Source organism: Strigops habroptila, chromosome 12 (genome assembly GCF_004027225.2).
Source record: "Strigops habroptila isolate Jane chromosome 12, bStrHab1.2.pri, whole genome shotgun sequence".
NCBI classification, from domain to species: Eukaryota; Metazoa; Chordata; class Aves; order Psittaciformes; family Psittacidae; genus Strigops; species Strigops habroptila.
In genome coordinates, this window is record NC_044288.2 from 5,344,353 (window position 1) to 5,361,769 (window position 17,417).

The 17,417-nt window shown below is 45.5% G+C and overlaps 1 protein-coding gene across 1 annotated transcript; it reads left to right on the forward strand.

The window, feature by feature from the left end:
• The first annotated feature begins 5,148 nt into the window (after positions 1-5,148).
• GNL2 (G protein nucleolar 2) lies at positions 5,149-17,300 on the forward strand. Its single transcript, XM_030503628.1, has 16 exons — positions 5,149-5,411; positions 5,485-5,569; positions 6,906-7,000; positions 7,445-7,584; positions 8,902-9,086; positions 9,555-9,621; positions 10,917-11,075; positions 11,631-11,744; positions 12,500-12,628; positions 13,341-13,445; positions 13,553-13,711; positions 13,861-13,968; positions 14,227-14,660; positions 15,328-15,407; positions 16,123-16,214; positions 17,118-17,300. Exons 1-16 carry the CDS (start codon positions 5,348-5,350, stop codon positions 17,265-17,267), a joined length of 2,166 nt encoding a protein of 721 aa, XP_030359488.1. The 5' UTR covers positions 5,149-5,347; the 3' UTR covers positions 17,268-17,300.
• Positions 17,301-17,417: the final 117 nt, after the last annotated feature.

Consider the following 17,417-nt stretch of genomic DNA (forward strand, 5'->3'; position numbering starts at 1 on the left):
CTTCTCTTGTAAAATGTGCTTCCTCCATATAAATATGTGCAGACATTTCATTCCTCTAGAGTTCAGCAAAAGCCCTCTGGTCCTGAGGGATGGAGTCGGGATGCGCGTGGGGTGGATCAGCGACGTGATGCTGAAGCTCCTAGCTCCCCTGGTAAGGTGATGGGCAGGGAAAAGCTCACCCCAAAGCTAAACCTGGTGAACACAACCTCCGCTGTGCTTGTTTTCACACCACCTTCTCTGCTTGGGAGGGCAGAGCGAGCCAGCGAGCATGTGGGGACACCTCCGGGAGAGCCCCTGCTCGCTCTGATGGGTCGCCTGCCTGCATCCAGCAGCCCTGGTCCTGTCCTGTGAAGAGCTGGTGGTTCATGGCACCCACTGAGGACTCAGCACCGGTGGAGGACACCTGAACTCTCCTCCTTTCGCCCTGGCCGGTTCAGCTCAGTGCAGGACGTGGGAGCTGCACGGTTGTTCCCGCTCCGGAGCTGTACCAAGCTCTCCGTGACTGCTCTGCTGGCAGCAAAACCTTTCAGCCCATCATCCACTTTGTGTTTAAGTAAACAAGAAGCCGTTATATCTTTTAAAGGGGATTCCATTTCAGCACAATGATAAACGACCAGCATACCAAGCAGGGAGAGAAAGAGGTTCTTAAAAGTCATCCTTTGAGTTGTTTATGGATCATGTTCAAACGATTCCTGAAAGCCTCCCAGCTGAAAGATCCGATCTCACTTGATTTTCTAGCCTCAGCTAGCCTGTGAGATAAGTATTTTGTTTGTGCCATGGTGTTGCATGTAAGCAGAACCGATTCTCCCTTCCGCTTTTTAGCAGCAATAATCAGTAACCCTTTCATGAACCTCAGCTTGCTAATTCATAAACAACTCCTTCCTCCCTCCTGCTGCAGTATCTCAATCCGGTTCTCAACCAGGATTAGAGGAAAGAGAGAGCGCATTAGGCAGGTTTTAGACACGGAGGCTCTGTTAGCTGACTGGATGCCCTTCAGTAACTCCTGGCAGTATTAGCACAACGATTCCAAAACTAAACTGCATATAATAGATCAACACAACCTATTTTATAGAACTCTCTAGAGTTTTCTAGACAAACTGACAAACTACTTTCTGTTGTGGCCTTTTCTCTTCTTTCTTCCCTTTCCATAGCAAAATGGGAAGAAAAAGGGAGAAAAGGTGAAGGAAAGTTTAAACTGCGTATTAAGAATATCCAAGATTTTTTCAGTATGGGTGATTTGAAAATTAAATTGTTTTAGAAAAATTAGGAAGAAAAAAAAGATTAAAAATAAATCCAATTTCTTGGTTTTCCATCAGCTCAAGAATTGGGCTGGTTCACTTCCGAATTTAGAAACATTTTGCCTTTGACCAACGTGATTTGCATCCTGAGCTCGACAGTCCAAGCCAGAGACTTCCTTACATAGGCTGATGTCATCTCAACTCACATGCACACGAATGCTCTCTTTCAGCCCACCAAACAAGACCTGTTGTGGTGTTCTCTCCATGGCATCACTGTAAAATACGCTTCTTTAAACTAATAAATACATACATGGGTTTGCTGAACAAGCTTTGTTTGCTTTATTCACCAACACTGGAGTGAAACCCCCAGCTCTAACCAAAAACGTCCAGAAAGAGAGAGCCTTTGGGATAATTCATCCCATGCGATGGGGGATAAAGGGCAAGGAATAAAATATTAACAGCTCACGATCATGGGTTTGGAACTGTTTAATTTCTATATCTCATTTGTGGAGATTTAGGAGCTAAAGCAGACAAATTTCACCAAACACAGGTTGGTTGCATTATGTTCTTACCCTCTCCGTGTAATATAAATCTGTATTTTTCATCAGCTACAGTCAAGTTCAATGTGTGCACACATACTCCTCAAACGATAATTTACCAGCTTTCTACCCCCATGGAGATGGAGGCAGTGTATATACTTTTTAGTTCATGTTTATGTTAAAACGATTTCTCGCTCAGGAGAAATCTTTGCTTTGATTAAAGGAAACAGAGTAGGATAGTGAAACAGGTTATCCCTAATACTGTTATTTGGATTACGTTGCCTGAGATCACTAAAAGGCAGATTTTATCTATATTTACAGGTTGTTTTAAGTCAATAGTCTTCTCAGAGAGAGATGTTAGGCATAATCATTTAAAAAACTCTATTAAAATTACAGAAATACCAGCTGTATTTAACCAGTTGCCATAAATAAATCACGCCAATGGCATTTATATACATAATATTTTATACCCAGCCGAATGCCAAAGCCTCGTTTAGATGGAGCTGCTTGCCAGAAATTCCATGATTTTTGAAGGGCGGCAGGATCTTAGTGGGGAAAAAAGAGGCAATCAGGCAGATAATATGTTGTTATTTACTACACAAGCTCAAATGCCTGGTTAGAACCTGGCATTTAAGCCAAAAGGCCATGTCAAACCCCACGCCACGCAAGGCTAATGCTCAGCTTTCCATGAAAGAAATCACTTTTCATGACTATTAAAATCAAATCACAAAAGTAAAGCCTTTACACATAAATGCTTTAGCTTCTATTGCTAGTAAACACTTCATTCCTGCCAGAGAGGTCGGATTTCTCCTCCCTCCAGCTTCCCCCTATTGCTTTCCATCACCATTTTGGGAAGGCCAGATCCAAGGCAATGATATCTGGGATCACGTTGTTTTGTTCTGTTAAGGAGCCGTCAAACCTGGAGCTTTTTGCCAAGGAGCCCTCCCTCAGCTCTTGAGAGCTATATCCTTGAAAACACATTCCTGAGGAGCTGAGTTGGGAAGACTACCATGGTGATAAACCATCTACTGTATCTTCTGGCCGTGCTTGGGATGATTTTGAAGGCTGGCTATGAACCCCACTTCTGTCCTTGTGTTCTGCAGGGAATCACTGCAACAGGGAGAGTAAGATGGCTGCTGTTGCCTTTATCCTGTTAAATAAAACCAAGTAGCTCGATTCCACGCCGAAAAAGTGCTCTGAGTACAAGTCCAATCTTGTTCCGAAGTCTTGGAAATCTACTTTTCCTTCATTTAATTGACAAAATCTGTAGATCATACAAGGAAGACAGCCCCTGCCAAAAATCAAACATCACTAGTTTTTAATAATACAATGGGAATAACCCTTTAGAACATATGTAATTATGGCAATGAGTCATTCCGATGGCATTGCATAACCACATTCACTGGGATTTTGACAAGGAAGAGGCCACATAAAACTCAAAGTGATTTCATTTCAGGCTAGTCATGCCAATGGAGCCAAGGCTGTGTGGCAGATCTGGCAGGCTGGGCTTCCGTCACCTACCTCCCTGTTTTGTGTGGTACACAGCAGGGACAACAGCAGGGACAACATCCCACCGCGGGCAACTCAAAAAGAAGCAGAAAAAAGAAGTTAAGAATTGACATGGGAGGATGCATCAACAGCAAAGGATAAGCTTGTGAGTCATACGGCACCAAAAAATGAGTAAAGTAGAATATCTGACTGGTATGTGAACGGATACACAAGTAAACAACCACAGCTACAGAGATACCGCGAGTTAAATACTGACTCTTAGCCCCAGTAATGCAATTTTGGTCAGGAAAACCAAGGGAAGAGAGGGGAGCGCAGCTGAAAGGATGCATTTATTCCAATTTGAATGCAATTCCCAGATGTTATCAGGAGAATCTGTCCTTGTGACAGCAAATCCAGGCTCGCAGCCCACTCCGAGCGGGACGAAAGGGCTCACCACGAGCAGGGCTGAGGAGAGCGGTGCTGAGACCTCCCTGCTGAAGCTTCCAATGTGGGAATTCAGCAACTAACTCTGAGGCATTACCAATAAAAGTCCTCCACGACACAACCTCATGTCCAAAGCTAGCTATTTCTATTCTTTCACAGAAAGAGACAGCAGTTCTCTGGATGCGCTCCAAGACTATCTTGCTAACAATAAAAAGGGTGTTTTCTTAAGGAAAAGGAAGAAAGAGTGGGGGAGAACAGAGCAAGTATTACTCAACTATTTAGTCTAAAAAACTGAAAATCAAAAGCATCTTCTGACAGATTGCTATCAACTCTAATAGAAAACACACTTGTCCTGGGAAAACTCTGCTACATGAGCCTCAAGTCTGATAGCTTCAACAATTATCTACAGTTTGGAATTAATTTCTCAGGCCCACATCAATGTGTGCTTTTTAAATGCCCAAGGCAGAGATAATTCTAGTATGAGAGCAAAAGAACCCAACAGAAATCACAGGCTTAACCAAAACAGGCTCAACATTTGAGACCTCCATCTTACAAAACATCTCGCAAGTCTCATTAAGAGGCCGTTGCATTATGTGTTACCTACAAGCAAACCGCTGAAAACCATTAAAAAGAACAAAATCTCAGAAGCTCTGTTATTGTTCTGGATTTAGAGGAGCATTAGCAGGACTCGAAGGAAATTGAACTAGCCGTGAAGACTCTGCTGCTAATAAGGGTTTAGGAACAATGGGCCAGACCTTTGTTATGGGGGCCGATTCCCCAGCGTGCCGAGCAGTTTGGCCCCAGCCCAATCTCTGGTCTAAATTAACCCTGTTTCAGTGGAGCTTTGTTAATTCCCCCTAGGTGAGGATCTTTCCAAGTACTATTAAAACCTGGCAGTAACAGGGATAGAGGCTCAGCCTTCAGCCACCACAGCGCCTGCGCAATTCTTCACATGCACATGAAAACACCAATGTTATTCCTCATGTTAAGCAGCCAGAAATCCAGCAATACCGCTGTGTGCTCATGAACGCTGCCCTGTGCATGAGTGTGCTCCCACCAGCACCTTGCACCCCCAAACCACGCTGTGACCGCCCCCATTCACCGCGCACGGGAAGTAGCATCAACGCTGAGCTCCCAACTGATTCCTATTATGCTGCCGTGAACAAACATCATCCCACGAACAATGGGGGCTCCTCTGCCAGCACCCTCGCTATTACAGCCTCCTCCGCCTCCGAACCGGCCTGCGGCCCTCCCCCTGCCCTGGCGAGGGCAGAGCCTCCCGCCGGAGCCTCCCGCCGGGGCCTCCTCCCCTTGCGGCCTCGCCCTGCCGCGCTCCGGGACAGGCTCCCCGGGCGGAGATGGGGCGGGCCGTGGCGCTGGGGAGGCCCCGGGAAAGCCGATGGAGACCGGGCTGGGGGGACGGACACCGGGCGGGGACCAGGCCGCGTTGCCATGGTGACCGGGGAGGGAGCACACTCGGTGGCGGCTGCGCGGGCGCGCAGCGGAAGCGCGTCATGCCGCTGAGCCCCGCACGGCGGAAGGGTCGTTCTTGCCGCTTCCTGCCCGGTGCGGTGTGGTGCGGAGCGGAGCGGTCTCTCGGTGCTGCCGGTGCGCGGTGAGCGCGGCCCCGCTCGCACCATGGTGAAGCCACGCTACAAGGGGCGCAGCACCATCAACCCCTCCCGCGCCAGCACCAACCCCGGTACGTGTGTGTGTGAGGGACGGAGGGGTGCCGCTTGTACCGGGCCTGGCCTGACGCTGTTTTGTCTCCGCAGATCGCGTGGGGGGCGCGGGAGGAAACAACATGCGGGACCGGGCCACCATCCGGCGCCTCAACATGTACCGGCAGAAGGAGCGGAGGTGAGCGCGGCTCGGCCCTGGGCTGTCACCGGGGGCACGGCAGGGAGCAGGCGCCGGTGGATGCGGTGGCAGTACGGCCGCGCCTGTGCGGGCACCGGGGCCCCGCTGCGCAATGAGCGTGTTTCTCAGCGCAGACCCGCAGCGTGGGTGCTGGTGCGCTCAGGCTGTGGTGGAGCCACGCTGAGGGCGGCTGTTCTTGTGCTGGGTATAAAGAGCCAGGCGTGGGATCAGCCCTGAGGATGGGATCCTGGCTGCTGTGCTCCTCCTGTCAGAGCAAGGGAGCCTCTGAAAGTACTGTGAGGGTGCTGAGGCGCTGGCACAGGGTGCCCAGAGAAGCTGTGGCTGCCCCATCCCTGGCAGTGTTCAAGGCCAGGTTGGACACAGGGGCTTGGAGCAACCTGCTCTAGTGGAAGGTGTCCCTGCCCGTGGCAGGGGGTTGGAACTGGATGAGCTTTAAGGTCCCTTCCAACCTAAACCAGGCTGGGATTTCTCAGTGTGGAGCTGCTCTGTCGTGTTTTCTGTCACACCATGGGCTGAGAAGCCTTGTCCTGGGCTATGCTGTGTGTTGGGGAATACAGCTGGAAAACACATGATGCAGAACATCTGATGTGATCTCACCAGAGGGTCATAAACCCCAAAATGTCCAGAATTCCTTCATTTCCCACAACAGCATAACTCAAAAGGTCACTTCAAAATGTTCAAAAAGCCTGACTTCCAAATGGCTCCTTTGCTGTGAGATGTCCCTTCACTGGGCTTGGTTGTCACTGGAGCAGCTCCCACCTTGTAAACACGTGTCTCAGCCGTGCTGTAGATGCTGTGGGGCTTTCTGGGAGTCCTGGTTCAGATTAGCAGTTTTGTTTTCTTTTGCCAGATTTCACTTTGTTTTGAGAGCAGGTTGGGAAATATGTCTTTAAAAAAGAGTAAAATGGCTAAATTTAAGCCAGATCTCAGCTTGGAAATTATCTTCTGATGAATGTTCTGCACCAGCTCATGGGTAGAGCTGATTAAAAAGTTCCAGTGAGCCCACGAGGGAAGGAATTGCACTTTGGTGCCTTTTGCACCCCTGTAAACCATTCCTGGTCTGACAGGAGCAGCCATCAAGAAGAACTTGGTCAAGCTCGAGTGAGACTTGAGCTGTCATCACTTCTTCTGGCCTGGTGGTTAAGTTAATGAGCCTTTACTGGCAGCACCTTCCCTGCTGAGGATCTCAGGGGCACCACTTCTACATGAAGGTCTTTCTGGATTTTGGGGATGTACTTGTGGTCTGGTGAACCACAGTGCTAGGGGGGTGTGTGCTGCTCTTGCTTATTTACACGTGTTCTCATTTTTCACACAGAAACAAACATGGCAAAGTGATCAGGCCTCTACAGTATCAGTCAACAGTGGCACCAGGCACCGTTGCGAGAGTGGAACCGAATATTAAATGGTTTGGTGAGTTTCTTCCAACTTCAGACTCTGCAAGCTTAAAAACTTGCTCTCTATGTGTTTGGAGGGTGTCTCAGAACTGTGGTCTCAGTGCTGTGTGGGGCAGGAACTGAAAACAAAGGTGAAGGACCCCCACAATGGATGTGGGCACACATAGACCTGTACTTCCAGTGTTTGGTTTCCACACACTGAAAGGGTGGTTATTCTTTGCTCATGTTGTACCTTCTGTATATTAAGTGTCCCAGGGATACTCTTTAACATTTTCTTGAAATGAAAGAAAGGGATTGGCTTATTTATGCTGGTTTGGGGTTTATCTCAGGTAAATCCTCTGTTTTTTGTCACTGCTATTTCTGATTCCAGACAGAGTATTAATACTGTATTAGCATCCTCGGGTCTCTGAAGCGGTTAAGATGAGCAATGGTCAGGTGCAATGTGTGTTTTTACATGCAGGAAATACGCGTGTGATCAAGCAGTCATCCTTACAGAAGTTTCAAGAAGAAATGGAAAATGTCATGAAAGATCCTTACAAAGTGGTCATGAAGCAAAAAAAGCTGCCGATGTCCCTTTTCTATGATCGCATTAAACCACACGTGGGTATCGTTCGTCTGTACAGATATATTTAGTATAATGGCTTTATACTGAACACGGAGAGGTTGAGATGAGCTCTTTGGCAGAAGCTCTTCCCTGTGAGGGTGCTGAGGCGCTGGCACAGGGTGCCCAGAGAAGCTGTGGCTGCCCCATCCCTGGCAGTGTTCAAGGCCAGGTTGGACACAGGGGCTTGGAGCAACCTGCTCTAGTGGAAGGTGTCCCTGCCCGTGGCAGGGGTTGGAACTGGATGAGCTTTAAGGTCCCTTCCAACCCAAAACATTCTGTGATTTATCTCTGGGCGATTGGGCCGTCTCTTTTCCATCTGATGAAATGTCTTCTGGAAGCATTGAAAGGGGCAGTTGGAGCAGATGACTTGGGGAGGGATGTTTTTGAGAGCCTAATGCTGTAGACATTGAATGTGAAGCCAAAGAAATTGTCTATTACTTCCTCCTTGTTTGTGAGAAGATCTATTATTTATTAGAAATTCTCATTAGAAAACTTATCCTCAGACACCCCAGGTCTCAATGTACCAGCTTAGAATACCTACAGCAGCTTGGCACCCTCTGCTCTAATGCTTCTAATCACTCGTGTGACAGAGGGACCTTTTATGAGGATCCTTCGTAGCACAGACACTCTCGTGTGACGAATTTGGACTCCAGTGTGTGCTTTTTTATCTCGTGCATGCAGCCTTCATTTCTAGTACATCAGGTTTTAGTTATTACCAGGTTTCTTTCGTGATGTCTGAACTATTATTCTGGACCTTGTGATCTGTTTTTTCAGATGGAAACTTTCCAGGTTTATGTCATAAAAAATGTTACTTAAATGAAGGCAAAGATTATAAGAAACTAAAATGTGCATTACCAAAACAAATTACTTCTTTCAGCAGTGAATTGTATGCTGTTCCAAGAAAAGTTGGCATTCATTACAAGGCTTTAAAATCTACAATTTTGATGGTAATTATCCCTGACAAAAATCTGTGAATTTGGCCAGATTTGTGCACTTGTTAGAAAAATAAGAAATGATCAAAGATAGCAGCTGAATTTTCATCATTGTAGCTTTAATTACATTTGACATCATTTATGGGGAAAGAACTGAAGCATAGCTCTTTGGCAAGTGCAGTGTGTTTTGGTGATTATTAAATATCCATTCTGATGTTTTTCAAAGATTAAGCTGGAGAACTCAAACATTGTTAGGAAAGTGCCTGTAACTCTGGTCGCAGGTTGCAGGGTTGAGCTGAACTAAGGTCTTGTTCACTGCATGTCATGAGAGATGGAAAACGCAGCATTTGTGGGTTTGTTTATCAACCTCTTTTTCCTTAGACTTCCAGAGTTCACATTCTTGACACAGAAACGTTTGAAACAACATTTGGCCCCAAGGCACAGAGGAAAAGACCAAATCTTTCTGCTAGTGATGTGCAGTCTCTGGTGGAGAATGCTGAAGCCTCATCAGGAGCTTATGATCAGGGCAAGGACCGAGACCTGGTGACAGAAGACACTGGTGTAAGGTAAATAGAGAGGAGAAATGATTTGTTGTTTCCATGTCTGGAAAGCCAGCTTCATTTTTAAAGAAGTATCTAGTACAGCCATGGACACCGTTACTATATGAGGAGAGGGAAAATGAAATGAGCTGAATTTGGCATTTTTTAATCCTGTTTTGCCCTATTTATTTAACCAAATTCTTGTTTCCATGAGACTTGTGGCTTGGTTCATAATTCATTTCTGTTGCATGTCAGACTATCTCCATCCTCACATTTTGGGTTAGATAAGGGACTGAGCAGTGGGCAGGTAGGAATCTTTGAAAGAGGACATGTTTTAAGATCTTTCTGCAAGGGGGAGGATAGGGAGAGGGGGCTAAATCCCAGCTCTCTGTTACTTGGGCCTCATCTCCTCTTTTGTCTGTAAATGGCTGTAGAGAAGACAACACTGTAACCCTGTTCTTGTGGCTGCTGATGTCTCTGGTAATTTACTTCCAGGGATGAAGCACAAGAGGACATATATAAGAAAGGACAGTCCAAAAGAATCTGGGGTGAGCTCTACAAAGTAAGCAATGTTTATAATTTGCAGCAGAGTCATGGCTGTCAGCCTTTACAAAGTCGGGTGCTTCAGCACAGCATTGGATATCCTATACAGCAACCATCAGAAAAGCTCTGAAAGCCACTTTTTGCTCCAATAGGGAAGCTTTGATACAATTGGAATTTGCTGACAAGTTTCTTACAAACGTTAAGACAGTGACTTTCTTCATGCAGAGATGTCCTGAGTTTGTCATTCGCTTGCCTGCTTCCCTGGCAGCCTACTTGAACTGACTTGAAACCATACGCCGTTTTTCTGGCAGCAGCAGAGTACATACACACAAACAGAAAAAGCCAGCTGTAGAGGAGAGCAGAGATTCGTTTCAAACCTCTGACTGAGCTCTTGTCCCACTGGAATAAGCATCCTTAAAATAGATGATCCAGAGATGGACTGGCAGGGCGAAGGTATTAACTCCTTTGAGATTCCTGGGACTTCACCACAAATAAACCAGCCACATGGCCTGAAGTTTTTCCAGACTGAAAACATCTGGCACATTGATAGGGTCATCTTTGGAGGGCTCTGACCCTCAATTCCCTGTGAGCCACCTCGACTGCTAAAGAAATGGAGACTGAGAATGAATTAGGGTTTAAAGAACAGTTTGATTGTGTGCTCTCAGTGGCTGTTAGGTGTGGAATTGCTTGACTTTTTGCTCTGAATTCCTGGATGTGGCTTAAAACCTTTTCATTTAGATCTAAAAGCACTGGGAATGATAGAGCCAAACAGATTTCAGTAAAACCCTGCCAAAAATGCAGGAAAATGCTGTGAAACAAATTCACTTGGCTTGAAGCAAGTCATAAAATGACAGCTCCCTGCTGTAGATGCTTAGTGGACTAACAGCAGGTTCCTCCTTGGTTGTGTGTTTCATATTGATCCAGAAAACATGCTTTATATCCTGATCCTTTATGAAATGGCAGGATTGAATTGCCGCAGAATGGATGCTGAACATTGGTTTTTGTCTACTGAAGCAACTGATTTTCCTGTGTGGGTGCAGTGTTTTCTTTCCCAAGTGCTACAAGCATCTTCCTGGTGTGTAAGAACAGGTAAAAGCTGTTGAGGTATCCAGTCTGGATTTGGTAGGGAGTTGGGAGAAAAGTGAATGCAGTATCAATAGGTATTAGTCTGAGCTTCACTAGTCTGTGGGGAAGTAACAGTTGATGGTGAAGGATAAAAGGTTTTTAGGTGTAGTTTAGCAAATAACTAGTTTTCATTTTGGAGGTACAGATGTCTGGCTTTCTGTAAAATCCTTTGTGTGGTTTTTTCCCCAGGTCATAGATTCGTCAGATGTTGTTGTTCAAGTTCTTGATGCCAGGGATCCCATGGGTACCCGCTCTCCTCATGTGGAATCTTTTCTTAAAAAGGAGAAACATTGGAAACATCTCATTTTTGTCCTGAACAAATGTGATCTTGTTCCTACCTGGGCTACTGTAAGTGCAGCCCTACTTGTTGTTCCATGGACCTTCTTTGTTCCTTTTGTAGCCTCTGCTTTAATTCTGTTGCCAGTCCTCGTGTTGGTCTCAAAGTGCGCAATGTAACTGGGTCAGTGGGAACTCTCTGCTATAAAAGTAACAATTACGATGTAAATCTGTCCAAGTTTGGCTGAGTTGAGCAACACTCACCAGCCACAAATTCTCTACTTCCTCTGTCTGGATTTAACAGTTCAGCTGATGTCTCCAGAGTATGCTAAATGTTAGTGCACGTAAGATCCATATCCACCACAGCTGGTTTGCTTTATGTCTTTAAACTAATTAGTTTTAGCAGTGAAGGCGTTTTTGGGAAACGCTTTGTCTTTTATCAAAACAATACTCAGTGTTTTTAGCTATTGGCTTGGTGACATGCTTCAAAGGTTCTTACACTGTAGTTTTCATAGACAGTTCCATTTGTGACCCAAGTGAAGACGCTGTGTACTTCTGCTCCTACGTAGATCGTTTCAGCACCTCCACAGCACAGGATTCCTAACCAAGTAATATTTTCCTCTTCAGAAGCGCTGGGTGGCTGTCCTTTCCCAGGAGTATCCAACACTGGCTTTTCATGCCAGCCTCACAAACCCTTTTGGCAAAGGTGCTTTCATACAGCTTTTGAGGCAGTTTGGAAAGGTACGGAATCATTTGGGGGATTTCTGTTGTTGTTTGGGGGTTAGCATGGAGTCTTGTGTGGAGTTTGGGGTTCAGTACACTTCTCTATGGCCATTCTGTCAACAGCTCCATCAGTAAAGCTCCCCTCTCTGGAGAGAAAATGGAAAATATTCCTTCAAATACATTCAAAGTGTTTGTCAAACTGAGGAGATACAGAAAGAGTGGGTTTCACCACCAATCTGGCCTAGGTTTCTTGTAGACAGTGTCCCGTAGACCCTCCAAGGTCTCAGCTGAACATGTAGAAGAAAGGAACATATTTCCCTCCCATTCATGTCCCACATGTACGTGTATTCTGTTGAGGTATTCTCCTTTTAAGTGTCTTCATTTTTCCAAGAAAGACACCTTCTGTTGTCTTTAGGTTACTGTCTCTTCAAGCCATATCTATGTCCTGTCCCCAGCTATTGTTGTATTTGCCTGGCTTCTCAACCTAAATGGTTTCTAAATTAGGTGTTCACAAGTAATTTTAGAGCAGCCAGGAGCACAAGGGGATTACATCTTACTTTTGAGATAGCAGATACTTTCTGCAATGCTTGGAGTTCTTTGGTGGCAAGTTGGTCATACCCTTCCATATTTCCCCTGATAGAAATGAGAGCTGATTTCATTTTTTGATCTGGTGCTTAGGAATCCCCTTTGCCTTCCAATATAGTGAGAGTAGTAGGACTGTAGTAACTCTGTCTTTCTCTATGAGATGTTAAAAACATGCTCTTTCTTAACAGTTACACTCTGACAAGAAGCAGATCAGTGTGGGGTTCATTGGTTACCCGAACGTTGGCAAAAGCTCAGTGATCAATACGTTACGATCTAAGAAGGTCTGCAATGTGGCCCCTATTGCTGGTGAAACTAAGGTAGGAAGAGATCCCCACATTAAAGATACAAATTCATTGTGTAAGTGTATTGTCAAAGGCAGAATTCATGTAAAATTAGCTCAATGACATTTTCAAGTCTAGCACTTGAACTGTCCGGGCTACATAACCATGAGTCTGGGGAGTGACTGGTCGACAGTCCTTGCTCTGAAGCACTGCTGCTGGAAGCATTCCCAAGTTCCTGCTCTGCCTGCACTGTAGTGCTGTGATCCGAATGCTCAGCTGCCCTGGCTCAGTGTCTGTGCTCTCCTGCATCAGATGAGTTGGGTATATTTGTGCTGTCAGGCTCTGTTAGTGCTGGGTTTCTAACTCTCTTCTTCAAGAATGTGACAGTAAACAAGAGGACAAAGTTACAGGAATCTTCTTTGCTAGCTTGTTCCTTTTACTCCTAAATATCAGTTAGGATCCTAAAGCTAAGGATCATGGAAGAGGAAAACCATGGAATATCAGAGTTTGTCATGATTGTAGTTTCCTCACCTTCATCCTGTGAGTTAATAGTTGGATGCAAACACCACAGGAATGGCTTTGAAACAGGAGGAGCAAGGTGTAATACACCTTGACTAGCTTACAAAGTTATATTCTATTTCTGTGTGTTAATACCAAGTTCCTGAGATGAGTCCTGTGTATCAAAACCATGCATTTAAAAAGCAGAGTGTGGAAGGAGATAACGTGGGGAACTACCGATCTCTTTCAGGTGTGGCAATACATTACCTTGATGCGGCGGATTTTCCTCATCGACTGCCCAGGTGTGGTTTATCCATCTGGAGACACAGAAACAGACATTGTGCTGAAGGGAGTGGTATGTGTCTGTGCAAAACGCTGGCAAATCTTTGCTGGTGTCACTATGATGGGTTCAAAATGAATGCACCCTTTCCAGAGGGTTGATATTCCACCATTCGTTTTCAGGTTCAAGTTGAAAAGATTAAGAGCCCTGAGGATCATATTAGTGCCGTGCTGGAAAGAGCCAAACCAGAGTACATCAGAAAGACATACAAAATCGATTCCTGGAATGATACAGAAGACTTCCTTGAGAAACTTGCTTCTAGGACTGGAAAACTACTAAAGGTGTGACAACTTTGTGCATTCGCAGGCTGGCAGAGCATGTGGCCTGTTCCTGACCAAGGGAAATGTGAATGTTTCTGTTACTTACAGGTAATAGAAAGGCAGTATGCCCTGCAGACATGGACATCACTTGTTACTGGTTTTTTTTCCAGGGTGGTGAGCCTGACCTGCAGACTGTGAGCAAGATGGTTCTTAATGACTGGCAGAGGGGCAGAATTCCATTCTTTGTGAAGCCACCGAATGCAGAAACAGGTCCCCAGGTTAGAATGTGATGCTCGTGCCTCTTCTCACATATTTGTTTTGCCTTGTGGAGTGCCGTGTAACTTGGGCAGTGCATGTTTTGGGCTCTGCCCAGTCTGGTGATTCAGGTGACACTCACTTGAGTTTGAGGACCAGGCAGCAATGCTCTTTGCAGAGATGTCTGATCATTTTACACCACCTCACTACCAAGAATGTCAGCATATCACATCGTTAGCCTGTCATCTTTGTGAATAATATATCCATTACTTTCTTTCCAGCCTCCTGCATTGGCAGCAGCTGTGACATCAAGCCAAGATAATAATGAGGATAAAATCTCTGAGTCCCTGGAATCAAGTGTGGAGGCAGCAGAAGAGAAGAATAATACAGACACTGAAATCAAGCAGCTCATGTCACACGTTCGGCAGAACTTTGGGAGGATTAATGTGGCACCTCAGTTCTCAGAAGAAGACCTGATTCCTGTAGATGTGCCAGGCTTTGATGAAACAGACGATGACTCTTCTGGAGAGGAGGAGCAGGAAGAGGAGAAAGAGGAAAATGAGCAACATCAAGACTTAGTAGAGGAGGAATCGCAGGTGGCTGTGCCGGGTGCCAGGGAGAGCTCTAAAGCAGTTCTTAAGGCTTTGGATGAGAAGATTGCAAAATACAAAAAATTTCTGGATAAAGCCAAAGCCAAGAGGTTCTCAGCAATAAGGTATCTGAATCTGTTCAGGGACTCACCTATTTCACAGGGGGAAAAGGGTTAATGTGGTCCTGCTGTAGTTTCTCTCCATTCATGACTTGCTTGGCTGGTTCCTCTCTGTTGCCACACACATGCTGCCACAGCTTAATCTAGTTTAGCCATAAGAATTTGAACTTTGCCGAAGCAGCAGCTTGGTTTTGAAAGATTATTCCGAGAAGTCCTATTTAGCAGCATGACTAAGAGTGCTCTCTTGGAAGGCTGATACTTAGGCTATGGATTAGAAATCTGTTGGTTTTCTGGGTAGCAGCATTGCATCCTTGGATCTCTCCTTGATGTTGGGTTCTTCCCTGAGCAATACCAAGGCTGCTGTCCCACTTGGATACACCAGCCAGGTCTCCATGCACGTACAGGAGTATCCCAGCTTTTCCAGCAAGCCCAGTTTTAGCAAAGCTCATTGACCAGCTGTGTGAGGATTGAGATGTCAAGGTTAAGTGTTACGTTTTGTCCCTTCGTGCAGCACACAAGCTCAGTAACTCCAGAGACAGGATTACTGTGACATGTTTTTCAGGTGCAAAGGCTGTGGCTTTGCTGCTGGGATCCACTGGAGACTGATCACTTCTCAGAGGTGATTCCATTCTGTGTTACAGCATTCTTTTATTGATTATTTTCTCTTTTGCAGAATCCCAAAGCAGCTGAGTGAAAAAGTGTTTGCAAAGTCCATGCAGAAGCCTGGAGAACCCAAAGAAACTGAAGACAGAGGTAAATCAAGACTAGTAGATGTTCTTAATCTACATTTGGAAATGCTGTAAGCATGAGAAGAGAGTGAGTTAGGGGGAGGAGAAGCATTTGTTAGCTTCTGATTGCAAGTTTGTTCCGCTAAAGCTAGTTAAATCTTTCCATAGCTAACCTAAGGGCTCCTTGATGACCTTTGCTGTAACCTGTCTGTGGAAGACTTGTCTGTGTAAGTCCCTCTGTTAGAGAATGAAGGTGAAGTGGAGACAAATGTTGCATTTCCAAAAGAATGGTGCTATGGGCAGCTTGCAGCCTGAGCAGCTTGTGTTCCCCATGGTGTAATGTTACACAGAAGGGAGTGGAAGGGGTTTACGACGTTATAAAAGCACAAGCGATACTCCAGGCTATAGGATTTACTGGGGTGACTTCAAGAGTCTGTGGCTTCAGTTTCCATCGTAAGTTTGATTAAAGGCAAGACTGACGTAGGAGAACCCTATTGTGCCAGGACTGTGAAGTTCTTCTGGATTTGCATGGGGCTTTAAGCAGTCTCAGGGGCAGTTTCATAGTACTAGTGAGTGATCTTCTGGTGAGGAACATGCGTGCTGTTTGGGTAGAAGCTGTTGAAATTACAACCAAAGGAATGCTTTGCTGAAATAGATGGGATGATGACCCCAGTCTCAAGTTCTGCAGGCAGATTGGTGTTTTGGAAGGTGCCCCAGTATGTGATGTCTGCTGTTTGCAGGCACCACAGAGAAGAAAAGAAAAAGGAAAGCAGAAGAGGAAGATGATGATGATTTGGGTAAACAGCCGTGCAAGAAACTTACATCCAAAGAAGTAAGTGTGTGTTCTTGCAGTACAACAAATGGGCAGGGTGCTAGAGCTGGCTTTTTGCATACATAGATTGACCATTACCACTTAAGGGCTTTGAGACAGGGCAGTACTAGGAGGGAGAGAGCTCAGGGGCTGTAGCTGAGCGTCCTGGGTTTGGTGTTCAGTTAAAGCACAACACTGAGGTTGGGTGAATGTGAAGACACGGTGACTTGCTGCTGACATGCAATGTGGCAGGAGCATGTTCCAGCTGAGCATAGATCTATAAAAGGGTCCAGCAGGTAACCACGATGGAAAGAGTGTTGAAGGGAAGACTTCTTTGTGGGTAATGGTTCTGCTTTTGGTGTTAACTGGTGCTGTGAAGAGAGGAAGGTCTAAATCCCGGGAGATGGGAGAATTTGGAACTAGATGAGCAGTCCTGGTCTGTCTTCAGAGAGAGCCACTGCTGGTTTCCCTGCGTGTTAGTCAAGCCTAAACAATTCTAAATAATTACATGCCAAGTGGAATTGTCTGCAAGACTTCGAAAGGGATTTGTAAGCAAACTTGGATGGAGTGGGCTTTTTAGGGCATTGCTGTGGGTTGTTGGGGCAGTCAGAGGGGAGCAGATGACCAAATTCTGTTTGTGAGCGTTCCGTCACATCTTCTGTTGAAGACCTCTTACGTGCCTGTGCACATCAGGTTGCTTCTTGTGTCATTTACTGCTTTTGTAAAGCTGAAAGTTATCTCCCTTCATTTAAGAGCACAGATAGGTTCCATGTAGATGTCCATATATTCACGTCAGTAATGTTTCCCTTGAAATGACTGTATTTAGGGTATGTGGAATGTAAAGTGGGCGATGTTTGAAAGTTGCAAATGAATCCAGGCTATGGATACTGTGGATTTGCTAATGTGGTTTGTGTGTATTTGCAGAGAAGACGAGCTGAGAGGCAGCAGCGCTCCAAGAAAGTCGGAGTCCGCTATTATGAAACTCACAACGTGAAAAATAAGAATAAGAACAAGAAAAAAACTGGCTTGGAGGGACAGAGATCAAAGCCCAAAAGTTCCAAACATAAGCAATAATTGCTTATTCTATTAAATTTTACATAAAACAGCTCTAGTATGCAGTGGCTTTTTTTAATATGAAACTTGCAGTTCCCATTCAAAGCCCAGTTTGAGTTGTCTGCCTCGTTCCCAGGAGTAGCATCTCGCTCTTTGTTTCTGCATCATCTG

Coding starts and splice junctions, on each gene's coding strand:
- GNL2 (XM_030503628.1), top strand. CDS start 5,348: ATGGTGAAGCCACGCTACAAGGGGCGCAGCACCATCAACCCCTCCCGC. Junction 9,622..10,916: donor TCTGGGGTGAGCTCTACAAA/GTAAGCAATGTT, acceptor TTTTTTCCCCAG/GTCATAGATTCGTCAGATGT. Junction 11,745..12,499: donor TTTTGAGGCAGTTTGGAAAG/GTACGGAATCAT, acceptor CTTTCTTAACAG/TTACACTCTGACAAGAAGCA.